The following is a 27,166-nucleotide window of genomic DNA, read 5'->3' as shown; positions in this document are numbered from 1 at the left end:
AAAAAAAAAATTAATAAATTCCTTAGCATCTCATGCACATACTGTTTCTTTTCTACTGTGAAGGAGAGATGCTTGTTGGACCTGCAAGGGCATTGTTCATGGATGAGATATCCACCGGTCTAGATAGCTCCACTACTTTTCAGATTGTGAATGCACTCAGGCAATCCATTCACATTCTCAATGTAACGGCACTTATTTCTCTGCTTCAGCCAGCACCAGAGACTTATGATCTCTTTGATGACATTATTCTTCTATCGGAGGGGGAGATTGTGTATCAGGGGCCTCGTGAGAATGTGCTCGAGTTCTTTGAATCCATGGGCTTCAAATGCCCTGAGAGAAAAGGCGTTGCAGATTTTTTGCAAGAAGTAAGTTTGCCAACCCCAAATATCAAACTGAACATGTTCTAACATAAAGTTCCAAATGCAATCCCTATGTACATTGAGTCCTGACTTACTTCCAAATGCACATAAAATGTTATAACATGGAGTAGCCAACACTGACTCCTATTTTGAGTAAACAGGTTACGTCAAGGAAAGATCAGCAGCAGTATTGGGTAAACCAAGATGAACCTTACAGTTACATTCCTGTCAAGGCATTCGCGGAGGCCTTCCAGTCATTCCATGTTGGCAAGAAATTAGGAGACGAACTGGCCATCCCGTTTGACAAGAGCAAGAGCCATCCTGCCGCTCTAACAACTTCCGGATTCGGCGCTAGCATGAAGGAACTATTGAAGGCCTGCACCGCAAGAGAATATTTGCTAATGAAGAGGAACTCGTTCGTCTTCATCTTCAGGATATCGCAAGTGAGTAACTTCACTACTTGAATAAACTCTCTTTAATTCCAAGAGTTCTCTCTCTCTCTCTCTCTCTCTCTCTCTCTCTCTACAGGTGCGACAACCTTAAATCATGCTTTCTTTCCTATCTCAGCTCATCTTCATCTCGATAATCACAATGACTGTCTTCCTGCGTACCAAGATGCACCGTGATACAATAACTGATGGTGGGATCTTTATGGGTGCTCTATTTTTTACACTTTTCGTATCTATGTTCAACGGGTTTTCAGAGCTTGCGATGACCATTCTAAAGCTTCCTGTTTTCTACAAGCACAGAGACCTCCTTTTCTTTCCTGCATGGGCCTACTACCTACCTATATGGATCCTCAGGATCCCGGTATCGATCGTGGAAGTTGCTATCCACGTTGGCCTCACTTATTATGTGATTGGCTTTGATTCAAATGCTGGGAGGTAAGATCAAAGAAAGAGATTGATTTCAAATTCCCTACATTGCATAACTACTAAGCTATCGCTGCAAAATGCTTGGTGCAGGTTTTTTAAGCACTACTTGATAGTTCTGGCCAATAACCAGATGGCCTCTGCACTGTTTCGAGTCATTGCTTCTTTTGGGAGGACTATGATCGTCGCAAATACATTCGGATCTTTTGTACTTCTTTTGGTGGCGGCGATGGGTGGGTTCCTCTTGTCTCGAGGTAATATGCACAAGTAAAAACTGCTTTCCTACAAATTTATGAAATGCCCAACTAAATTTTGCTGATATATGCACTAGTAAACTGAGGAAGCATTAGGGAGTATCCCCAACTACAAATTCAATTGAATATTTCAATGGGGTGGCTTATGTTGAATTTACTGAGCATTTGGGACAGCAAGGGAAATGATACCTACATAGAAATTCTAATTAGACTGATTTTATACATTATTCTTCACGCATATAAAAATTCTAATTATTTTAATAAAAGTTCTATATATTAACCTCATGTATACATAATATATAGACACATTTATGCACATATATAGCTGTTTTTTCTCGCCATTTTTTATGAGTCCAAACCATATTAAACTCAAAGTTGTCATTCTCCAAAACTTTTGGAATTTCTGTTCTGACCAAATTTTTTATACCATGTTTCTAACCTTCAAGACCAAATTAAATTCGAACATTTGTCGTACCATTTTTCTTTCCACGCGCCCTGCTAACTATGCTCCCAACATACTTCCCAGGATGTTACTTAAACAATATTCTCTGTTTGGGTACAGATAATGTGAAGAAATGGTGGAAATGGGGCTATTGGTCCTCACCCTTGATGTATGGGCAGAATGCGATCTCTGTCAATGAATTCCTTGGGCATAGTTGGAACCATGTAAGGATCTTTTTTTATGTAGTTAGAAAGATTTTCATTTGAGCAGGAAACTAGCTTAAATTTCGTATTTGGCACTGTTTTACAGTTTCGTCCAGGATCTACGGTACCACTGGGAGAAGAAGTCCTAACGTCCCGCGGAATCTTTGTTCACGCATATTGGTATTGGCTCGGTTTAGCTGCAGTGGTTGGTTATGTATTCTTATTCAATGCCATTTGTCCCTTGGCTCTTCATTATCTTAACCGTGAGTATGCTCTACCCTCATGTGTGTACCACTCCAATCTAGAAAATCGTTAAAGATTTCCACAGCTTCGTAAACTTGTTTGTTTCAAACGTCTGCAGCATTTGGGAGAGCGCAAGCAGTTCTATCTGAAGAAGCCTTGAGAGAGAAACATGCAAACAGAACGGGAGAACTTATAGAGAGCTCCGTGGACAACAGCAGACCAGAATGTAGACTCAGTCCATTTCTCAATGAGGAATTTTATGATTCTCGACCCCAGTACACAGAGTCTCCTTACGTTTTCAGTTTTTACGAGTGAGGCCAATGGTTCAGTGACTGGACTCTTTTTGACGCAGGGATAATTACTCCGAATCCACAGAGCTTCTTTGGACTCCTCACATAGATGCCTCAAATCCACCAGGAGAGATTAAAAAATAGAAATAAATTCTATTAAAAATTGAAATAAATTGATTCATGATGAAAAACAAACTTACAACCTCTTAAATAATAACATAAACCCTAGGAAGAAGTTTCGGAATCATACTATAACTAAAACTCCTATAAATCATGACTTACATTTACTATTTATAAACAGTCGTGATTTCCACTATACCTCATGGTTTTCGGCAAAAAATAGTGTCCCATTTGGCTCAACCATGCTACTCTCCTAATTATTCTAAGCACTTTTCATGTTAGAGTTAACTCCTAAAGCCAAACGGATGAAGAGTTATAATCAAACTAAAACTTACTATAAATAGTAAAAACAAAAATAAAATAGAAATTCAACTGTTGATCTGATGGAATCTCGCAAATTTGGCATGCGCAACCTGGTATAGCGGGGTTGGGTGGCTAAAGTACCTCGTCCTACCCCAAAATCATATATAGCATGTTGGATTCATTTCAGTTTGCGAGATAAACACGTTTTAAGTTCTGACGGTCCGGATCACTTCTGCCTCCATTGGGTCTTTTCTAGTCCATATTGGCCATGAAATTGTACGTGACCCGCTCTACATCACTTTTATAAGTTTGAAGACACCTTTCTCACCTTCCATGACCTAAAAATCTCTCATATGGCAATCCTAATCTTTCAATTTGTTGGCCAGCTGGCAGATAGTTAGGAAAGTAATATAGAAATGTTCTATTATACTCAACTGGAAAAGGCCAAAGATATTTCAACTTGGGGAGACCTTGGAACATGGGCCTCTCACAAAGAGGCCCATCATCTCATTGATCTGAATAACTAATCCATTGGCAACACTTGTACAAATTAAAAATCCATGGACTTTGAGGGGTAGGATTCAACTCTTGTCTAATTGTCTGTTATAGTTTATACTTCATAATTGTTGATGAAATCAATTCATGCAATTGCAGCAAGAAGTAATGAAACAAGGAACAACACTGTCTCAGAAGGGCAAGAAGAAGCCGTTTCCAGTGCCAGTCAGAGCAAAAAGAAGGGAATGATTCTTCCATTTGCACCACTTTCAATCACCTTCGATAATATCCGATACTCCGTAGACATGCCAGAGGTAGCTTCGGATAACTGCTAAAATCTGCAGCTTCAACACAAACATATGAATTTCTCATTAAACATGAACTCGCAGGAAATGAAATCTCAAGGTTTTCCAGAAGATCGGTTGGAGCTCTTAAAAGGTGTGAATGGAGCCTTTAGGCCAGGAGTTCTTACAGCTCTTATGGGTGTTAGTGGTGCTGGTAAGACTACTCTAATGGATGTGTTGGCTGGAAGGAAGACCGGTGGATATATAGAGGGAAACATTACAATATCTGGTTATCCCAAGAAGCAGGAAACGTTTGCTCGTATATCCGGATACTGTGAACAAAACGACATCCACTCTCCTCATGTCACAGTCCATGAATCTCTCACCTACTCTGCGTGGCTTCGATTGCCCGGTGAAGTTGACTCCACAACAAGAAAGGTCAGTGCTGTCAATTCTCATCTGTTTCTTAATTATCTCTTTTTGGGTGTTGGCTTACTGGTAAAGTGGTGGGCCCAGATGTTCGTCGAGGAAGTCATGGAGCTTGTAGAGCTGACATCTTTGAGGGGTTCGTTGGTGGGGTTGCCCGGCATTAATGGGCTATCGACCGAGCAACGTAAGAGAATGACTATTGCTGTCGAGCTCGTCGCAAACCCCTCCATAATATTCATGGATGAACCTACGTCCGGACTTGATGCAAGGGCTGCAGCAATTGTGATGAGAACGGTGAGGAACACAGTCAACACTGGAAGGACAGTGGTGTGCACAATTCACCAACCGAGCATTGATATATTCGAAGCTTTTGATGAGGTAAGAGGAGATTGAAATGAAACAAGTTGTGATTTTGTTGTCTTTTTTTTTTTTCTTTAATTTATAAATTGATCTGCTAATGCATTGGAGATCTGCTTATTGCCCAACTGTAGCTTCTTCTATTGAAGAGAGGGGGTGAAGAAATATACGTGGGTCCGCTTGGGCACAATTCTTTCCACCTGATAAAGTACTTTGAGGTAATGAATTTTATTCTCTAGGTCGTTTGGCACAAGGGGAAATCTACCGTGAGAGCTTGGATTACATCTAAAATCCTTCGAATAGTTGCACGTGTAATATATGTGTCACTAGACTATTAAACTATCGGGCATATGACCCACTAACGATATCCCAAAACAATTAGATTATCAATTGCATCACTATAAATTACTTTAATATAATGATCAGCTCTGTCTAAACATTGTTCATTTAAATCAATGGTTTAAAAATCGTTGGTTAGTCACTCAAACATGATCTTGTGCTTGTGGCCCACCCGGACATGAAATTTCATCATTTTCGGGCAAAGTATATATTTCAGCGGGCTTATCACGACCATTATGTCAAACATTACATTTGTTCATTAATTTGAGATATTAAAGTTGATTTAGTAATTAAATTCAAACCCCCGTGAATATACCATGCATAGCTACTTTTGGATCCCAATCCAGGGTACCAAACACAATAGAATGATTTCAAATCCAGGGGGTTCCGAATCCATGCTCCCAAACGAGTGATCTCCTAGTTTCTATGCTAATGGATTCGAGTTTTGTTTTATCAAGGGAATCAATGGAATTAGCAAGATAAGAGACGGTTATAATCCTGCAACGTGGATGTTGGAGGTGACCTCACCAGTACAAGAAGAGGCTCTTGGGGTTGATTTTGCCGTGATGTACAAGAACTCAGAACTGTATAGGTAGGTCAGGCAATAGACCATCTTTCAACTGCATCTACGACTCAAAACACCGTGAATATCTTCAACCATAACAAATATTTGAAAATTGTTTCAGGAGAAACAAAGCTCTAATTGAAGAACTAAGCAAACCTCCTCCCGGTTCCATAGATCTCCACTTTCCAACCCAGTACTCACAACCTTTCTATACACAATACATGGCCTGCCTTTGGAAACAACACTGGTCATATTGGCGAAATACGCAGTACACGGCGGTGAGGTTTTGGTTCACAATGTTCATAGCCTTGGCATTCGGGTCAATATTCTGGGATCTCGGCTCCAAAACGTAAGCTATTCGGTATATCCAGATTGACCCAGATTCCAAACCGGATCCTCCTCTAAGAGGTATCCCTTTTAACATTAGAATTGAAGATAATAAGATTTTGATGTTGGAAAATTTCAGCGAAAGGCAAGAGGATCTGCTTAATGCTGTGGGTTCCATCTATACTGCCGCTCTCTTCCTTGGAATACAAAACGCATCATCTGTGCAGCCGGTCGTGGCCGTCGAGAGAACAGTCTTTTACAGAGAGAGAGCTGCTGGAATGTATTCCGCTTTGTCGTATGCATTAGGACAGGTAACTTCTGCATTGTCTTACACACAAACTGACGCAACAGTCTTTCATTGATTTTGTGTTTTGATTTTCTAAAGTAAATGTAAATGCATTACAAATTGGTAATAATTATTTTCTTTGGTAATTACCTTGTCATTCCCTAGGCTTGATTTGACTTCTTTTTTCAACGCTAAAATCAAGTACGCTGCAAAATATATATGGGGTCCACTGTGATATATGTGGATTATCCACATTGTCCATCCATTAAGCCAATTGAATTTAGGGATGAGCCAAAAAAGGAGGCAGATTCAAAGTTCAAGTGGACCACACCACAGGAAAAAGGGAATTGAACATCATTGTTAAAAACTTCTTGAGGTCATTGTTTACTTTGGTGTGAGCCACTTAATGTTAGAAACCTCAGGGGTAGGGTTCAGCTCTTCCCATCGAATTGATTGATCAATGAAACATCCTTCCTAACCCCACCCAACCCACCAGCTCAGGAGAATAATATGAAGTGACCGCTTGAAGCAGAGGTGTCATCCCCACTTTAAGATGCAAAGGTGACAAGCTTTAGCCATACGAACTCCTCTTTCGTTTGGGTGTATCCCTATTGGCAAGGAGTTCTTCTTCCAAAGCGTTTTGCCAAGAGTGCGAGTGCGCCCTTCCAAAGTGGGGTTGTTTCCTTTCAAATGACAACCGCCTCTTCCTGCTGCAGGGAGGTTGCAAGAAACCAAACTGCCCCCCGCCTAATCAAGTACCAGTAGCATCTGCCTCATTTTTCAGCTCATGTTTCAAAATGTTTTGGTTAAACAGATGGACGACATGGATATACCATATACATCATGGTGGGGCCCACAAATTTAAGCCAATCCTTTCAAACCGTTTTTCAAAACAGAAATACCTGCCTATTTTCAAACAAGTGAAATCATAATAATTGATTATTTACAAGGCATTTACAATGAATTTGGAAAATCAAACAGGCCCTTAATGTTTTCACTGAATTTGCAGGTCACGGTCGAGCTTCCATATGTCTTGATGCAGAGCGTGGCGTATGTGTCTATTGTGTATGCAATGACTGGATATGAATGGACGGCTGTTAAGTTCTTCTGGTACCTGTTCTTCATGTACTTTATGCTTCTAACTTTCACTTACTTCGGGATGATGACAGTAGGTATCACCCCCAATCACAACATTGCAGCCATCATTTCGGTTGCTTTCTACTTGACATGGAATATCTTCACAGGCTTTCTAATTCCAAGAAAGGTAAAGTTGAGAATTCTACTCATCATTACATTACTGGCTTTGTAAGAGAGTTTAGATGGTAAAAAGGCTTTTCGGGTTTATTACAGAGGATTCCTAAATGGTGGAGATGGAATTACTGGTTGGACCCCATTGCATGGACCATGTATGGAATGGTTGCGTCGCAGTACGGGGATGTTGATGATACATTCGGTACGGGTGAGCCGGTAAAAGATTACGTGAGGAATTACTTTGGATTCAAGCACGATTTCCTGGGAGTTGTTGCCCTCATGCACATCATCTTCACTGTTGTGTTCGCGTGTACCTTTGCCATTTCGATTAGGACGTTTAACTTTCAAAAAAGATAAGAAATACTCTTCTTTTGTTTTTTTTTTTTTTTTTGTTTATCAATCCATTGTCATAGTTTGAATTGAATAAAGGCCTGTTTGGATAAGCATTTTGGGATGTATTGTATTGTATTAGAAGTTATGATTTGACGTTTACCGTGTTTGGATTGGAGTGAATAGGAGTTGAATCTCATGCGTGTGAATACAAACTCCAACCAAATTTCCAAACCAACGGTAGAGTATTGTCAGTGGGTTCTGTTGCTGTCAATACTTCGTACTCATTGTGTTGTATTCGGCAGCGGATGAAAGTTTGAAATTTGTACGATTACAAGATATTTGGTACCTATGCGGTGTAAGATCAGGACCGTTCATTTGGTACATTTCAACGTAAAAATCATCTAGGCTAGAAATCAAAAAGTTTCATATGTCAAACAGGCCACCCGACCCAATTAAGGTTGTACAATACGTAGACATAATACGTCCTATCCAAACATTGATCTGTATAATGTATTGTATATTATGCTAAACAATACCTCCTATCCAAACGTTGATTAATATCTGATTGATTTGGATGTATTCTGAAAACCGTCCAATGTATACATAAACAGTACCCAACTACAATACAATACAATACTATACGCGAATCCAAACAGGCCCTAAGTAAATTATTTTGACATTGTTGTCAGAGTTGCTTGCCTTTAGCTGACCAGTGATTAGACCCCACATATCCTTGTGTGATCATTGTTGTGTTCTTTTAGACTCCACCATTCTTGCCATTTAAAGTTACTTTGTGGGAAATTTGAATTTTTATAATGCCCATTTTGAAATGTTCTCATCCATAATTTTGAGAGAAACATGTGCAAACACAGGTTTTTGGTGCACACTAGTGGGGTCAATTGTTAGATAATTAACTAAGCCTAAATTTTAGTTTATGATACAACTAAAAATCGATCGACTTGTATGTGACACATGTAATTTCTAAGGGCCTGTTTGGCCGAGTGAATCCCATAGGATTAAGTGACTGTGTATCATCCATCACACTCTACCAGAGTATCAATTTATTACAGCTTACCTGATGATCTGCTCTGCATGATTCTTGAGAAAGGCATCTAAGTAGGATCTGCTTGATTGGCAACTTGGATGTGCCGCACGCAGAGTTTGATCAAGTTTTAGTCTATGGATAGCCCATGCACTGAAAATTTCCCATACAGGAAGATCCAAAACCGGGTAATTTTTTAGTATAGACCTGATGTAGCAGCCACCTTTTTTTATTCGATCCGAAAAAAAAAAACCTAAATTACCAAAGTAGACCTCTATTCATACGGACAAACCCATAAAGATGAAAATACCCCTACTTTTTTCAGTTTTTTTTTTTTAATAATTTTATGAAAAGCTACTTTTGATTATATTACTTAACCGTTGAAAATACCCCTACTTTTTTCAGCTACTTTACCCTAAAAGACAGGGTATTTTCATCCAAAACCCTATTTCCGTACCTTAAAAATCTACTTTGGTGACATAAGTTTTCGGGCGTCGAAAAAAAAAGGTATAGTACGAAAGAGTCTACAGTGCTAATTTTTCCTCCAAAACCCAAAGATGGTTGAGATTAGAAGGGGTCCACAGTCCTAAGTCATCTAAAGCAAGCCAAAGATTTAATGGCTAGGGTAGATATATAGTACATTCATCAAGGTGGTGGGCCCCAGATCGTTATGTACAACCAATAACAAGTTATCTACCTAAGTCTTTGTTCTTTCAACCTACTTTTATTACAAGATCTCTGTTAAGGCTGTATGTGAAATGGAGGAAAGGGAGAGAGAGAGAGAGCGCAGGATGCGGTCCAAGATCCAAAGGGTCAATGGGTGACGGTCGTTACCCGGAGATCTCGTCTTCCTAAATCCAACCCCTTCTGCATCTTTGCGGCAAACCTCACTTTTGACACAAATGAAGAGGATCTGCACCGTATCTTCGGCCGTTTTGGGAAAATCTGGGATGTTTACATTCCATGGAATCAACAACTCAAAATTTCTCGTGGCTTTGCTTTCATCCGCTTCTACTATGAGCAGGATGCTCTTAACGCAATCCATTGCCTGCACACGAGAAGGATTGATGGGAGGATCGCGTTTGTGGATTGGGCGAAAGGGCAGATCGGTAATAGGCCACAGTAGGCGGTTGCTGCTCTTCCTCTTTCCCAACAAAAGGACCTGGATGTGGATTGATTTCGAGTGACGATTGCTCCCAGACCCAGTCCGGGATGCCAATCGGTGCAACAGAGTTTGGGGTCAAACACTATTGCTGATTCAAGGGCCGTGGAAACCAGACTTCAGCGTTTGAGATTAGCTCTGGTGGGGACAGTGGTAGACCAGGAGGTTGGTATTGCTCGTCTCTCAAAGTCGCTGAAAAAGTCGAACATGTCCACATCTGAGATAGAGATGGTACGTACTTCAGATCTGAACTTCCTTCTGACTTTCAAAAGCGCGATAGCGATGGAGGAGTTCAACAAGAACACCGCATTACATTGGGAGATGGGTTTGAAATCTGTGAGAAAGTGAACTCCGGAAGAGGTTATTGGAGGTGGTGGGGTCTGGATCCGACTCTTCAGTATCCCTGCCCATGCATGGATTGAAGCAGCCATCCTTGATCTGGCAAGCTACTTCGGGAAGATTGTTCAGATTGACTCTAAGTCCTGGTTTGGCTATTTCCAGGCGTTCGCTTGGGTGAAAGTTATTCCTAGCCCAGGGGTTAGCTTCAAAGAGGTGCTGTGGCTTGAGGTGTTGGGGAAGGTGTTTCCCATCATTTCAAAAATGGAACCCCTTTTCAGGTTAGGTAGCTCTACGGCTATCCACCCAGCTCTGAAAGAGGGCACTAGAGAGTGGGTTTTGCGACGATTCCATGGCCCCTCAGGACCCCCACCAAATGTTTGTGGAAATGCCTCTGGACCCCCACCAGATGTTTGTGGAAAGGTGGCTATCAGGGTGGAAACTTCTGATTGTGTCCCTCGGGGAGGAGGGGGCAACTAAAATGATGTTTGTGGGAATGCGGCTGTCAGAGTGGAATCTAATCCTCAGGGAAAGGTGGGCAACCTAACAATTCTTCTTTCATTTGGTAACTTGGTGGACACTGCTGATAGTGTTCCGCTGTTCAATGCCAATTCTTGTGAACCTCGAATCATGGTGACCAGGGTTCCTACCATTGCAGGTTTTGAGGCCTCACCCCACGACAAGGCTTTCGTCCCATCTGCTGGTTGCCACAATGCTGATGCTGGAGTTCGAGAGTGTTTTAACGCCAGTGCGCTAGATATTGTAGGGGGTCAAGACTCCTCCGCTATTCATCCGTCAATCTATACTCTTCCTCCTGGACGCGCAGTCTTCAATAGTCGGGAGGACGGACTGGGTGCTTTGACAGCCAAGGAGCCATGCTGCCAAGAAACAAGGGATACTATAGGCAGGCCGATTGTCATGAAGGGGTAGGCAATCCTGTTGCGGGAATGCCTCTGCACTCGAGTTTAGTTCATGCTAACCAGGTTCGACATAACTCTTGGGACCTAAGTAAGGAGGGCCTTCTTGAAAACAACTAGGGCATTATGCAGCATAGTCGGGGTGCACAGAAGTCTGGTAACGTGCTACCAATCCAGGGTGAAGTTGATTTGCTGAGTGGAATGCAGCCTTACTCCCAACCTCAGCAAAGCATTGTCCTAGCAGTCAGTCATTTGGACATATTACCTCCTCTCGAGCTCGTCCAAAGCAATCACATAGCAGAAACTTCTCTGAGCCCGACTGGGAATTGTTGCAACCCTCTGGATCACCAGGTAAATCTGTTAGAATGGGTTCAGATGCGTGGTAAAGAGAATGCTCCTCATGCTCTTAGAATTGCAGAATCCAGAGACATCCTGATGGGGGCAGAGCTGGGTGCAAGCAGAACTGATAGGTGCAGTGGCCAAATCCCCATATCAACAACCAGCATGGGCAGTCTGTCGCTTATAACTTCAAAATTAGATTGGAACAATGTCCGAGAAGGGAGAGCGGCTCTTGAGGTGGACCTCTCTCCCTATTTCTTCTCAACAATCAAAACCATCAATGTGCTGGATGGGAATCCGGACGTTGGTTGCTTAAGTCCTGTAGCCAATTTGAACGTGGGACAGGGCTAGGGTGTATGTTCAGTTCAGTGCCCTGACTCAATCTGGGAGAGCAGTAAACAGGTTCTAACAGCAACCGAAGACTAAGAAGGAAACTCACGGCAGTTAGGGGATCAATCAGGGCGAATATCTAGAAGACATAGAAACCTCTATATTAAAGGAAATTGGAGCTCAAGGCTGCGCAGGCTGAAGCGACGGGCAATTAATTCTGGATGTGTTACAGATGGATAACGCAATTATATGGAATGTGCGCGGGATCGGCAATGCGCTTACAATTAAAGCCCTCAAACAAATGGTTAAGAATTTCAGTCCCTGCCTCCTGGCGATCTTGGAGCCCATGCTGCCTGACAGAAAGAGGGTAGCACTGGGGCTAAAATTAGGCTACCACTGCTCTGTTTCAAATGCTGATCAAGGAGGAAAAGTCTGGCTTTTCTTCCGAAATCACCTGAATGCTGTAAAGACCGCGGCTTCCAATCAGATGTTGACAGTTTCTTTTGTTCCCCCTTCCCAGTCTACTCCCATTTCCTTCTCGGTTGTCTACGCTAAATGCTATAAAATTCAAAGGAGAGTTCTCTGGAGCGAGATTGAAAATCTAAGCAGATTAACTCAAGAGGCCTGGGCCATTGCCGGAGATTTTAATGCGGTGGTTAGTTCTGATGAGAGACGTGGGAGCAGGGTGGTTGATATCTCAAGCATGCAAGAGTTTACAGAGATGATTCACAACAGTGGCCTCATTGATGCTGGTTTTGTTGGAAATAGGTTCACTTGGTGCAACAGCAGAGAAGGTAATGCTTGCATGTGGGCTAGGTTAGACAGAGTGCTCATTAATTCCCCTTGGGTGTCTATGTTCCAATTGTTTCACGTCGAACACCTGCCTCGAACCAACTCTGATCATGCACCCCTGCGCCTCATCCTTCCTGCCCAGACTCTTCCTAAGGTCAGACCTTTCAAATTCCTTAGAATGTGGACCATGCATTCTTCTTTTTTTAGCTTATTCAGAAGGCATGGGGGGGCGTATGCTCTCTGCACGCGATGATTAATGTTCAGCTCAAATTGAAAAAACCTAAACAACTTTTAAAATTGTGGAACAAGGAAACTTTTGGTAATGTTTTCCGCCAGATCCAGATAGCTGAAGAAGAGCTGGAGGGAATTGATTTCTGCTTGCAATCCGGGCCTTCTGAAGTCCTCTCCCGCTAGTACATTGAGGTGAAACAAAAGCTCAATCAACTTCAGAACATGGAGGAGGTGTTCTGGAAGCAAAAATCCAGGAATTCGTGGCACCTGGATGGTGACAAAAACACAAAATATTTTCACTCGGCTGCAAATGAAAGAGCCAGAAGATCCATCATATCATCCATCAGAAACTCGGTTGGAGAGTTGCTCACTTCTATCCAGGAGATCCAAGATGAAGCGATCAAGTTCTTCGAGGATCTTTATCACGCTGAACCTATCAGGTTCAACGCTGATTTTCTCCAGGCCATCCCCCAGGTTATCACCCGTCATGAAAATGACCCCTTGCTGGCCCCCCTACGATGGAGGAGGTCAAAGCAGCGGCCCTTTCCGTGCCTAGCGAGGGGGCCGCTGGCCCTGATGGCTTCTCCGCAGCGTTCTATGCTTCTTGTTGAGACATTGTAGGCGAAGATATCCTTTATGCGGTTAGGGACTTCATAGCCGGGTCCCCTATGCCAAGAGCTTTCACCTCGAATCTCATCTGCCTCATCCCTAAGTCCCCGTCAGCTGCATGCTTTACTGATTTTCGCCCCATAAGCTTGTGCAATGTGATTTACAAAATCTTTGCAAAGGTGTTAGCTAACAGATTAAGTTCCCTTTTGCCTAAGATGATATCGCAGGAACAGGGTGCTTTTGTGCAAGGGAGATCAATTGCAGAGAACATTGCGCTTGTCCAAGAGATGATTCGCGATATCAACAGGAAGGTCAGGGGAGGAAATCTCATTCTCAAACTCGACCTCGAGAAGGCTTATGACATGGTGAATTGGGATTACCTGAAACAAGTGCTCCTCAAGTTCGGTTTCAACCAGAAATGGGTCCAGATCATGGCGAGTTGCTGGGGGAACAATTGGTTCTCCATCCTTAACAACGGGGAACCCATGGGCTATTTCAAATCACATAGGGGTTTACGTCAAGGGGACCCTCTCTCTTCGACGCTCTTCCTTATTGCCATGGAGACTTTCTCCGTTAATCTCAACTTAATGATTGCAAGTGGCGGGTGCCATCAATTTACCATTCGACGTGGCTGCCCCAGCCCGTCCCATCTTCTCTTCGCCGATGATATCCTCCTTTTCACCAACGGTAAAAGGGCGTCCCTCCTCCAGCTCAACCAGTTTCTCTCGCTCTTCCAGGCAGTTACGGGTCAGAAAATCAGCAAGCAAAAGAGCAGATTTATATGTTCAAAAGCCCTTACTCCGGCAAGGATCAGATCCACAGCGCGCACCCTCGGTTTCCAGCAAGTTAGAGACGATATAGTTTACTTGGGAGCCCGCTTTGCGCTGGAAAAGTCAAATCGGGGGCCTTCTAATTCTTGTTAAACAAGGTGGACAGGCGAACTTCGGGTTGGGCGAGAAGACTTATTTCTCAAGCAGGTAGAGTTACACTTATTCGCAACGTCCTGAGCAGTCTTCCCATCTACATCATGTCTGCAATGCATATCCCTCATCAGGTAACCAACAGAATGGAAAGAAGCTTTTCCAACTTCTTTTGGGGCTGGTCTGATGGGGACAGAAAACTACATTGGCTAGCTTGGAATCGGATTACCAGACCGCTTGAGGAAGATAGTCTGGGCATCAGAAGGCTGAAAGAGGTCATGGTTGCTCATCGCCTTAAATTAGCTTGGTCCGTCAAATATGCTGAGACTCCCAAGCCCTGGGCAAGACTTATGAGTAACAAATACGGCAGGGATATCCATGCCAATGTCCACGTGCCCTCTTCTTCAAACCCATCGCCCCTTTAGAAGAAAGTAAGATCCCTCTTTCCTTTACTGTCAGAATCAATTCAGTGGTCAATGGGCAATGGCGATCTGAATTTCTGGGTAGATAACTGGTTGGGCAGAGGCCCCATCCAACGCATCACCGGCTGTCATGTTCCTACGGAACTAAAGGAACTGAAAGTTTATGAGGTGCTGGGTTGATCTGGCCCGTTCCCTCCTTCGTGGGTCTTCTCTGTCCTTCCCCAACCCATTTCAGAGGAAATCATCAATGGGGGATTCTCTACTTCTGACGAGACGCCAGAGTGTCTTTGGCGCATGAAGCGTCAGGGAGGTTCTCCATTCGCTCGGCCTGAAAGCTGCTGCGCTCCTCCTCCCCTCCCGTCCAGTGGGCTTCTTGGATCTGGATTCATAATCTCCACCCAAAATTTTCCATGTTCATGTGGAGAGCTCTTAACAACGCTCCCCTAGTAGACAGCAGAGTCCAAGAAAAAGACGTCGCCTTGGCCTCTACTTGTAGATGTTATCCGCAAGGTACGAGCGTTTCTCCTCATCAGGAATCAATTCCCCACCTTTTCCTTTTTGGTCGCCACGCAAACGGCGCATTGTGTGGTATACCTCCCCTGCTCCACAGCTCGGTTGCAGGTAAGTTGGCCCACTGGAGACAAGCCTCAGCTCCTAGCACGACGCATAAATCGGTAAGATGCTTGCTGCCCATCCTGATTATGTGGGAGATCTAGCGCTCCAGAAACGAAGCTGTTTTCGATAGTTCCCCTATGACCCTTGGTAAATCAGTGGCTCGTATCAGATGGTGGGCAAGATTAATCCTTGGGGTAGAGTTGAAGGACGATACTAGCTGGAATAATGGGCTGAACTCCACGTTTTCGATAGTGGGTCAGATTCGTAGTACTTCTTCTGTGGTGAAGTGGAGACAACCAACCCCTGGTTGGGTTAAATTAGATGTTGACGGTTTGGTGAGGGGTAACCCGGGTCCTTCAGGCGGGGGTGGCATCTGTAGGAATGAGAATGGAATTTTCCTGTTCGACTTTGCGTTTGGCTACGGGGTTGGGTCTAATAATATGGCGGAACTTCGAGCTATTCATGACGGGATGTTGCTTTGTTTGGATCAGGGTTTGGACAGGGTTATTGTTGTGTCTGACTCTCAACTGGTAATTAATAGCCTCAATTCTCTCTCTAAAACCCCTTGGAAGTGGAAGTCGTGGCTGTCCAGAATCAACCGTCTCTGCCGTCTGGGAAACTTTTCTTTTGTGCACATCTTCAGAGAAGGTAACAGTCTGACTGATGGGTTGGCTCGAGAAAGGAGCCTCCTTCAACAAACTTCGATCTACCTCCACTCCAGAGGCCTTCCTCATCATCTCCGAGGCATGATCTTTTTGGATAGGGTCGGGTTAGGTGCGCTTAGATCCAACACCTAGCTCAGTCGTTTTGGGGTTTTCCTTCCTCCTTACTGTAGATACGTGGTCCTTTGCGTCCTCTGCCGGTTGCCCCTTTTGTCCTTTTTGTAGTGAGGGGCCTAGCTTCTTGGTGCTTGTTGTGCAAATCTTTGTATAGCATTTTGTTGGTTGGAATGGAAAAAAAAAAAAAAAAGAGCTTGGTAAAAAAAAAAAAAAAGTTATCTACCTAAGTAACCCCAAGGTATTAATTAAAATAACCATCAATTATAAAGTCATAAATGTAATGATCTCAATGTCTGAAATTATTATTATTTTACCCCTCAAATCACTATTAGGACTTTTCCAAGACAAAGTGTCATTCTACCTACCAATTGCCCTCTCGTATGATAAATCTTTTCAGGGAAGTCGAGAGGTCCTTTTGATAATGGGGGCGTGGCTCCATTAAATCAATAATTGGGGCTACCCCTCATCTGATTTGATCTGTTCATTTTTATCGGATGGTCGCGAACATATTATAGGATCATTTCAAAAAAAAAATGTGGAGTTATATGTGGCCTGCAACTGCATTAATGTTGTACATTAATTTTGAAATGTTTCCTCTGGTGTGGTTCATCTGTGATGAAGTTTTCCCTTAACTTTAGTGGATGCATTAAAATCAAAATTTCTTTCATATGCACGGGTTGGATTTGCTTCAAGACAATATAATGGGCCCCCATATAAGGTCTCATGTGGGCTCAAAAGGAGAGGCCCTTGCATGGGAAGGCTTTTTGGCATTTTCTTCTTAATTCATTTTTTTTCACAGAAGGGGACCATACGAAGAGCCGAAGCCTGTTCGACGATTAGTAGCTATATAAACGGACACTACACTCCCCGACGACAATGGAAAACTCCAGAAACCTCTGATGAAGCTTCAACAAAGCTCTGAGCGTAAAAAAATGAGTTTTTTTTCTTATTTTTTATTTTTTATTTTTTAAGTTCTTCATCCACAATATCCAACGTACAAGTTATGGCGGCCAAATGTGAGTTTTTTGTGTGTTGTAATTTTTTTTTTTTTGTTTTTTTGGGTATCATTGGTGGGAGTTTATGAAAGGGAAGAGGGTGTGGCGGTTCCCTTCCTATTTATTTTTTATTTGGTTTGGTATGAATGGTGAGAGTTTATGAAAGGGGGAGGGTGTGGAAGAATATTGTAATCGATGAATTTTTGCAATTGAAGAATGTTGTAATTGATAAATTTTGTAATGAAAGAATGTAATAAATGTTGGAATAAATAAATATTATAATGTAAAATGGTGTCCAAATGAAGTAATTCCAATGCCAATTGAAATTTGATAAAATTACATTTTGAACAAGTATAAGATCACCCAAATCAGACATGTAACGAGGTAGTTATGACTCTTTTCGTGGAACCAGCGATCCATAGTGAGTATAAGTGGTAACTTTAGGCCTACTTTTGGGCAATGAAATGGTGTTCAAATGAGGTAATTATAAATCCATTTTAAAGTTCATTTGATGAGCTTTCCAACAAGTACAAGATTGTCTAAATCGGACATGTAACGAGGGAGTTATAACCATTTTCATCAGATTGGTGCTCCATAATGTGTATTGGCAATCCATAGTGAATATCTGTGAACAATAATTAATATAGGCGATCCTCACTGAATATCGGTGATCCATAGTTAATATCGGTGATCCATAATTAATATTAGCAATCCTCACTATGGATCGTCGATACGTACTAAAACGGTGATAAGTCCCTCGTTACATGTCCCATTTAGGCGATCTTATACTTATTGGGAATTTAATTTGATGAAATTTCAAATGAATTTAGAATCAAATTATTTAGAAATCATTTAATTACCTGAAAGTGGTCTTAAAGTTCATTAATGATTGTGGATCGACGGTACGCACTATGAATCATCTATCCGATGATAACGGTCATAACTCCCTCATTACATATCTGATTTGGGTGATCTTATACTCATTGGAAAGGAAATTTTATGAAATTTTAAATGGATTTAGAATCACCTCATTTAGGTGCCATTTGATTTCCCAAAAGTGGCCCTAAAGTTACTATGGGGCGTCGATACTCACTATGGATTGTCATCCCACAAAAACAATCATAACTTCCTTGTTGCATGTCTGATTTGAGTGATGGCTAGAAATGAGAAGTGGTTTGAGGATGTCCGGATTAGGGTAGTTCATTCCATTCAGCAAGTTTGGTCCTGGCTCTAACATCTGGTCAACACCTTCCCGCTCCCGATGAGTAGAAATCTGGTAGATAAAGAGGTTGTTACTGATCTTGGGCTGGATCTTGGCCGGGGCGTTTCTTCTTTGGTGTCCTTTGTGAAGTGGACAAGGCCAATGAAGGGCTGGGTGAAGTTGAATGTTGATGGCTCTTCAAGGGGCAACCCGAGGCCCTTGGGTAGTGGGGGTGTATGCAGAAATGATAAGGGAGATCTAGAGTTTGCTTTCTCCAAAGGCTATGGTGTGAGGTCGAACTTCTAGGCGGACATTAAGGTAGTAGTAGATGGCCTCAACATTTGCGAGGAAAAAGGGCTCTCCAAGGTTGAAGTGGAAAGCGATTCGCTAGCAGTGGTGGAGCTGTTCTCCGAGGTAGGTAATACTCCGTGGAACGTGTTCTATTGGAAAAATCATTTTGATTCTATCCAAGCCACAATTAGCATTTCTATCAAGCACACCCCGAGAGAAGCCAACAAGGTAGCAGATAGCCTAGCCCGTTTGAGAAGCACTAATCAATAGAACAAGATATTCTTGGTAGTTTCCGACCTCCCCTTTCTTTCTCATGGGGAGCTGGTCCTAGATAGGGCGAGATTAGGTATGATGTGCATTAGCTAGTGTTTTTTGGTTAGCTTTTGAAATGATAGGCTGGCCCTTCCTTTCCAGGCAAGGTCAGCCTGAATGTGAGTTGGTTGTGAAAACAGGGGAGGCTCGGGTGTTATTTTTCTGCCAGAGCCCACCCGTATAGGTTGTATGGTTTGTTTTTTTTCCACAGCAATGAAATTTCTAGGAGATTAAAAAAAATGTCCGATTTGGGTGATGTTATATTTGTTGAAAATATATTTTGATAAAATTTTAAATAACTTTAGAATCATTTCATTTGGATATCATTTGATTTTTCAAAAGTGGGCACAAAGTTTATCTATTTGGATATCTCATTCGGTAATAAATCCTGTGATGAATTTTGGGACCACTTTTGAGTAACTAAATGAGGTGATTCCAAAGTCATTTGAAATTTATCAAATTACCTTTCTAAAGAATATAAGAATATAAGATTACCTAAATCGTACATGTAACGAGGGATTTATGACCGTTTTCATGAGATTTGCGACCTATAGGAGTTATGACAAGTATGAATGTTCATCCATTTCAACATTCTTTCATTACAACATTCGTCCATTACAACATTTATCACATTCATTCATTACTACATTCTTCCATTTCAAAATTCATCCATTACAATATTCTTCTATTATAAAATTTATCTCTTTCACAAACTTCTATCATTTATACTGATAAAGAAAATAAAAAGATAATTGTAAAGAGAACTACTACACCCTCCTCCCTTTCACAAACTTCCACCATTGATACCCACTAACAAAAATAAAAATAACACATAAAATCTATTATTATCTTAACCTAAACCTACCTTTGGCTATCATACCTTCTTTATCGGAGAGTGTGGCAAAAAATCTTTAAAAACACTTAAAAGCTCTCTAAAATGGAGGGAATGATATTGGATGCACGCTGAAAGCTCCCTGGAGTGGGTCCCACAAAATTGGTAATGGTCCTAACGACTAAATGGTCCCTTCCCTAGAAAATGAATAAGAAAAGAAGGAAAAGGCCAAATGGCCTTTCCCGCGCAAGGGACCCACCTATTGAACCCATCCCACGTCTTATGTGAGGCCTAGTAAATTGTCTTACAGTAGATCCAATCCGTCCACATGAAAGGAGTTTTAATTTCATGCCATTTGTCGGATTTTAGGAAAAAACTTATCATGGATGTACCACACCAGAGGAAACATTTTGGAATTAATGCGCAACATTAACATAGTTGTGAGCCACACAACTCCAATTTTTTTTTAAATGACCTTATTGTGGGTTCCCACTTGTCTGATCAAAGTGAACGGATTAGATTGGTTGCAGGCTAGCCCCAATCATTGATTTAGTGGGGATCACCCCCTTCTCAAAAGGCTATCTTGGCTTCTGTGAAAAGTTATCGTCGTACAAGGGAACGGCTAGCAGATGACCATTTTTGTCCTGAAGAAAGTCAGAGGGCTAAGATAATATTAGCTTTCGATGTTGAGATCATCACCTTAACAACGTCTAGTAACACCTAATCCACTCCCCTTTGAAGAGTCAAAGTCATTTCTTAGGGTGCGAAATGGAAGTGAATTGCATCCTACCTCACTCGGACAATAATCTATTCGACTAGGAGATATGGTGGGGCCCACTATGATGTATCTGTTTGTCCAAACCGTCCATCCATTTTCTCATATCATTGTAAGGTACGGGCCCAAAAATTAGGCAAATCCAACGCTCAAGTGGACCACACTAGAGATTACTCATGCGTTTAATGCAATCCAAGCTCACTATTTAATGTGGTTCACTTGAATGTTAGATCTACCTCATTTATAGACTCATACATTAAAATGATCTAAGAAAATGGATGGATAGCATGGTTAAACAAATAGATCATGGTGGCCCCGTAGGAGCCCCTGGCCAAATGGATTATTGTCCGAGCGAGGTCGGACGCAATTCGCTTCTATGCAAAATGACGATATGAGTACAGGCCACTTTGCACAAGAAGAAAAAGGAATCAAATTACGTCTAGCCTAGCCCCTCTCTAGTAACATATCTATGTGGACCCACCATGATGCATCTATTTATCCAGGCCATCTATCCTTTCTCTGGTATCATTTTAAGGAATCCGGATCATTTGCTTTAAACAAACAGGAAATTCCTGCTTTGCTGCATCCTGATTGATCCATGTCATTATTTACATTCTCAGCACTGCTGCACTAGAAATCGGATTCAGTTACTTTTATCATACCGAGTAAACTAAGTTAGGCCCACTGTAATGGTTAAGCTCAAAATTGAAGCATATCCACGGCTCAAGTGGACCACACTATAGGAAACATTGGGAATACTGACTTCCACCATTGACACCTTGTAAGGGCCACAATGATGTTTATTTGTCATGCAATCTATACATAAGATCGCATTTCCATGGATGAAGGGAAAACACAAATAACAACTTGATCCAAAACTTCTGTGGAAATTTTGAACACTAGAAACACTAGCAAAAAAACTAGGGCAATTCCGACGGCTTAAAACCGTCGACATTGACTTTCCCCGACGGCTTTTAGCCGTTGGACAAGCTGTCAAAAAAGGGGGGCGTTGGTGTTGCTCACCAGAGGATTTAACCCGTCTGTGTTTCCGACGGATTTAATACCCATTTCTCTATAGCCTCAAACCAACCGACCTATTTGTAAAGGTAAGTCTATTAAAGAAAGGGAAGAAATCAAAATCAAATCTACCATCCAAATCTCCAATATATAAAATTTGTATTTCCATAAAAATTGATTGTATATATGATACCCAATCCCAAGTTGCCACCTGGACATGACGGATCATGACAACTGCATCCAAAAGCAATCTTGAGAAGAACATTAATACAATAATTAAATATATGCTAACAAAAAATATACAACCCAATTCTCACAAATCATATGAGGTAAATCTTTCAAATTATAATCTAATTCTCACATTCTTAGTAAATTACATTCAAAGTAACGTATAAACCAAAGTTTGATCTAGAAATAAACTTTGGGCAGTTTGGATTAAACTGCCTGAAATGATTACTGTATTGAATCCGAAGCTTCGAAACCAGCTAGCAAACCTCCGAGTTCTCAATGAATTACCTGAAATAAGATTTGGATTTAATCTCCAAAAGAATAAAAATAATCAATGATGAGTTCAGAAGAAAGATAAAATCAAATCAATAAACTTCAAAGAATCAAATACAACAAATAAAATGCTTGATATGCAGGCACACAGAAAGTTTTGGCCATATATCAAAACTATAGGTCCCACCTAATACACACGTAGAAAGTCCACATTTCCTGACAGGTCTGTCCATCTACAAAGGTGCATGGGAACCAGCAAACCTCGCTATTAAACGCTGATATTTTTTTTTTTTAAAGGCTGAAAATAAAAAGATGAAAATTTTGATCTGCTTAGCAAGTTAGACCTATGATGTGCCAGAGCATCGAACAACTACCATTCCTCAAAAGACAAGACATACTAGAGCTTAGCATATAAGATGAATGCTACGATGGTTTAAGCAATGAGAGTTAAAGGACTAATTGTACACATGCCGACTTGGCACATTGGTGCAAGATCCAAGCCATTCATCAGATGAGGCCCATGACAAACATACTGCAGCCCTGAAATCAAACCATGCCCTTATCATCAAGAGGACTGCACTTGTTCAAGAAATTGGACAATTCACAGAAATTATGAATCATCATATTACATCTAACCCACCTGATGAGTTGATCAAGTAGATATGGCATGTTCAAAGCCCGCTTGATGAATGGCCCAAATCTTGTCTCTTCAATCTATTTGCGAATCATCTTAGCATCTCTAGTCCAAATGTCTTATTATGTTATAAAGAACTACCAATAAACCATAGCCATAATTACTTGTGGCAAGAAAACTGGATCCATTTCAACTCATGGTTGAGCAGCTACTCGCACTTTGAAAATGTGAAACACTAATATAACAATTCCAAAACTTTGAAGATGAACATTTCTTTGAAAGAGTCATATGATCAGAAAAGTTTCAACGACAGCCAATGGAACAGGAAACAGAAAAGGTTGCACATGTTCTTGTACAAAATACAATAGAATTATTCAAATAAATGCAGCTATAAAAGGTTCACTATGGGATGCACAACTTACTTTTGTTTTAATTTGCTCAAGAAGAATGTTGCAAATGGTATATCAACAAGAATCCCTTCAAATAATGCCTACAAGAACAGATAAAAAGAAATGAAGGTCAAAAACAAAAAGAACATTTTGATAAAAGTTGAGATTATGCACACCAACACTCTTGAGGACATTCTGAAATAGCGACAAAAGATAGAAATGATCAATCAAGAGCGTCATATCCTACAAGTTGCACCATATGAACTGTGAAGGCTAGCAGCAAGAATGGGATTACAGATCTTACTCAGCCCACACATGTTAATGGCGCCCACCATGTACCTTGGCCCAAAAATCAGGCCACTCTGGCTATCTGGAAGAACTTCACCAACATCCTCCACAAACATTAAATATTTCTCTGCAGAATTTATAAAGATGATGAGATGAACCTGAATTTCTGCAACAAGTAGTTCAACTAGCTTCGTGAGTCCTTGTCATTTTGTTTATTTGCTTCTATTCCAAGGAGGAGAAAAAAGAAAAAAGAAAAAGAGGAACAACATTACGGTGATACTGTAAATTTATTTACTCACAAACAGATAATCCATATGAAAACTCTAAATAGTATGATAGGCATGCCTCAAATGCTCAAAGCAAGTATAATCCAAAGAAAGAAAGGAAATGGAGGCAAACAAGCGTTAGTATTTGTAATGGAGATGTCTTCTCTAGGCCTTCTTGCAGTTAGTAGCTCTGCCATTAGGACCCCAATGCTATAAACATCACAATTCTTAGTCACCTATAGTGTAATGATTCAAGATCTAAGTAGCAATGCATTATAAATATCATCCATTCTCATGAGAGAGACAGAAAACTAACACTTAAAATTGTTGCTTGGAGCTTTGGATATTAGTAGTGTTATGTTAGAACATAAAATCAACATGTCTAGTGGTGACTCAAACTGAGCCACTCAGTGAGTCACGGTGCATCATTAAGAAAATATAAATGGGGGGAGGAAACAAAACCATGAATACTATTTTAACATAGATTTGGGCATCTCCGGCAGCTAAAAGTCATCGGGGAAACCACCAGACAGCCGTCAGTGTAGGTCATTTTTTTGGTAGTGGAATTTCAATTCACGTTGTTTCCGTGGTGAGATCCACTTGAGCTTTGGATATACTTCATTTTTAGTTTAAGTCTTAAAAAGGATGAACGAAATTGTTAGGCCCGTATCCTATCCTGTACCATTCTGTAGGCTTCCGTGGTCCTCCTAGTCGAATTCCAGCGACCCGCAATCTATAATCAGTATTTGCATGTGATCTTGAGTCATATCTCATATTCCAGAGTCGGCTTAACCCGAGACTTGTACTTTAGCGACTGTGTTGTCGCCGCGGTTCCGATGCCGCGTCTCACGCGCCGATGCGATACTCAGGACAGGAGATGTGGGCCCGCGTTCAGTTCGAGAAAAATACCATGCATTTGCAAACCCAAGAGAATGTCCCATCAATCAATCACACCACATCCCATCATGTCAAGTACAAGAGCAACCCTAAAGTCAACTCTCTCTCTTACAACCCATACCTAGTCAAGTACACCCATCACTCACTCCATCCATCACTCACCATCCCTCTCTCTCCTTACATCACCTCTCTCTCTCTCTCATATCTCTCTCATTTTCCTCCCAAGCAACTGTCCAAGCTCCATGAGAGTGCTTTGTGTGGCCCACTTCCTATCTCCCATCTCCACCATCCAAGCTTCATCTCAACCCTTAAACCTTGTTCCTTTGGAGCTAAAGGTGAGAAGAAGTCCGAGAAGATCAAAGGTGGGTGATTTTATTATTTGATTTTGTGATTTGAGGCCCACATATGTGGAACCCATCTTGATGTATGCATTGTATAGAGGGGTCCATAGTGCGTGGTCTCTCCACCATCCGACGTCTCTCTCTCTCTCTCTCTCTCTCTCTCTCTCTCTCTCTTTCTCTTTCTCTCTCCCTCTTGTGATGTCTTGTGGCCCACCTAATTTATGTGTTTCATCTAGCCGTCCAGCTGGGACGGTGGGCCACACACTGATGCATGTGTTTAATCCACGCCGAGCATCCACCGTGATGTAGGTGATTTGCACCGTCCATTTGGACAGTGCTGTGAGGACCACCGTGATGTATGATTTCATCCACACCGTCCCTGGATGGGATGGTGGATCCCCACCATGACGTATGTATATTATTCATGCCATCCATCCGTTTTAGAAGGCATGGCCTTGATGTATGGATTTTGTATCCACATTGTCCATCGCTAGACGGTGCAGCACGTGGAGCCCACTATGATGTATGGGTCTTGTCCACTCCATCCAGCAATCTGGATGGGTGGGACCCACCTACCATAATGGATGTGTTTCATCCAAACCGTCCATCCATTTGGGAAGCTTGTTTTAAGGCTTGAGACTAAAATTAAGGTAGATTCAAATCTCTAGTGGGCCACCATGTGGACACCACCATGATGTATTTATTTCATCCACACCGTCCGGATTATGCTGGACAGTGCTAGACAATGTTTGGATGGTGCTGTCCAATGTTTGGACGTGCTGGACAATGTTTAGATGGTGTTGTCCAATGTTTGGATAGTGTTGATTTACATGTCAAATGTTTGGACAGTACTGATTTACATGTCCAATGTTTGGACAGTGCTGATTATCATTAGTGAGCCATGTGCCCCATAGAATAATAGTGTACAGTGATACACATATTACACCTGCAACTATTGAAATGATTTTTGGTGTAACCCAAGCTCTCACTTGAGGCCCATTAGTGCAGCCCATCCATGAGGCTCATCTTGATGTATTTGTGGCCCATTCGTTAAGGTCCACCTTGATGCAATTGTGGCCCATATGATCAAGCCCATTGTGGTGTGTATTAGGCCGTGGGATGTGGCCCATTGTGATGTATTTCTGACCCATTTGGTAGGGCCCATTGTGATGTATTCCCGGCCCATTTGGTAAGGCCCATTGTGATGTATTCCCAGCCTATTTGGTAAAGCCCATTGTGATGTATTTCTAGCCCATACATGTGACCCAATATGATATTTGTGCGGTCCATTGAGTGGCCCATTGTGATGTGTATTAGGCTCATGTCATGCAGCCCGTTGTGATGTATTTGAGGCCCAGGCATGTGGCTCATTGTGATGTATTTGAGGCCCGGGTATATGGCCCATTGTAATGTATTTGTGGCCCATCTGATAAGGCTCATTCTGATGTATTTGTGGCCCATATGGCGAGGCCCGATATGGTGTATGTGTGGCCTCGAGTGAGGCCCAATGCGATGAATGTGCGGGCCGATGTAATGTGTGATTTCACTATAATGTATGTAATGATGTTTATGTGAGCTACTACTTGGGAGCAATGTTGGTTAAATGTCAACATTGATGGGCAATGATGGTTAGATGTCCACATTGTGACCTTCCCTTGGGCCCATTGTGAGGCCCATTCTTGTTATGAACAAGCTGTCTAGGCCCATCCTTGATATAAGGAGAGTACACCATCATCTTATAACATGCATAGTATAGCTTCACAATCCATGCCCATGCACATCATATGTATGCTTGATATGAGGAGTAATTGATCATAGCACATGCCATTGGATAGATTATTATGGGACTCCCTAAGAGACGGAGTTCACGGTATGCGCAGGATTGATGCATGATTGGATTGTATGACTCGTGCATCTTACATTGTGTGTTGCGATTACTATATGCCCTAATGACATCAGGGCTGTAGCCTCCACAAGCATGTCGTGGATGGCTAAATGAGATATTCGAAATTTGTTACTAGTATCGGGGTGTCATAGATGTCCCTGGGTAAAAATCTCTAAACCTTCGTGGCCAAGAGATGCCCCAACATCTAAACCGAGTGGATACATGAACGCCCGAGTGCCGAATACCAATAGGCCGCGTCTCCCACCGTGTCATAGTCGGTTGAGATAGAGTATGGC

The 27,166-nt window shown here is 41.8% G+C and overlaps 1 protein-coding gene across 1 annotated transcript in view; it reads left to right on the top strand.

The window, feature by feature from the left end:
- Positions 1-7,823, top strand: part of LOC131255530 (pleiotropic drug resistance protein 1-like) — a 29,112-nt gene extending 21,289 nt beyond the window's left edge. Inside the window, exons 9-24 of the mRNA XM_058256266.1 lie at positions 64-365; positions 521-802; positions 927-1,243; positions 1,325-1,485; positions 2,048-2,151; positions 2,237-2,393; positions 2,492-2,599; positions 3,741-3,895; positions 3,971-4,303; positions 4,382-4,672; positions 4,786-4,869; positions 5,449-5,582; positions 5,677-5,904; positions 6,022-6,193; positions 7,178-7,432; positions 7,519-7,823. Of these exons, the coding sequence (XP_058112249.1) occupies positions 64-365; positions 521-802; positions 927-1,243; positions 1,325-1,485; positions 2,048-2,151; positions 2,237-2,393; positions 2,492-2,599; positions 3,741-3,895; positions 3,971-4,303; positions 4,382-4,672; positions 4,786-4,869; positions 5,449-5,582; positions 5,677-5,904; positions 6,022-6,193; positions 7,178-7,432; positions 7,519-7,776 (3,341 nt within the window). The 3' untranslated portion in view covers positions 7,777-7,823. The remainder of the gene's footprint in view (positions 1-63; positions 366-520; positions 803-926; positions 1,244-1,324; positions 1,486-2,047; positions 2,152-2,236; positions 2,394-2,491; positions 2,600-3,740; positions 3,896-3,970; positions 4,304-4,381; positions 4,673-4,785; positions 4,870-5,448; positions 5,583-5,676; positions 5,905-6,021; positions 6,194-7,177; positions 7,433-7,518) is intronic.
- Positions 7,824-27,166: the final 19,343 nt, after the last annotated feature.

The sequence above is a fragment of the Magnolia sinica genome, chromosome 1 (genome assembly GCF_029962835.1).
Source record: "Magnolia sinica isolate HGM2019 chromosome 1, MsV1, whole genome shotgun sequence".
NCBI classification, from domain to species: Eukaryota; Viridiplantae; Streptophyta; class Magnoliopsida; order Magnoliales; family Magnoliaceae; genus Magnolia; species Magnolia sinica.
This window is presented reverse-complemented; position numbering and strand designations above follow the sequence as displayed.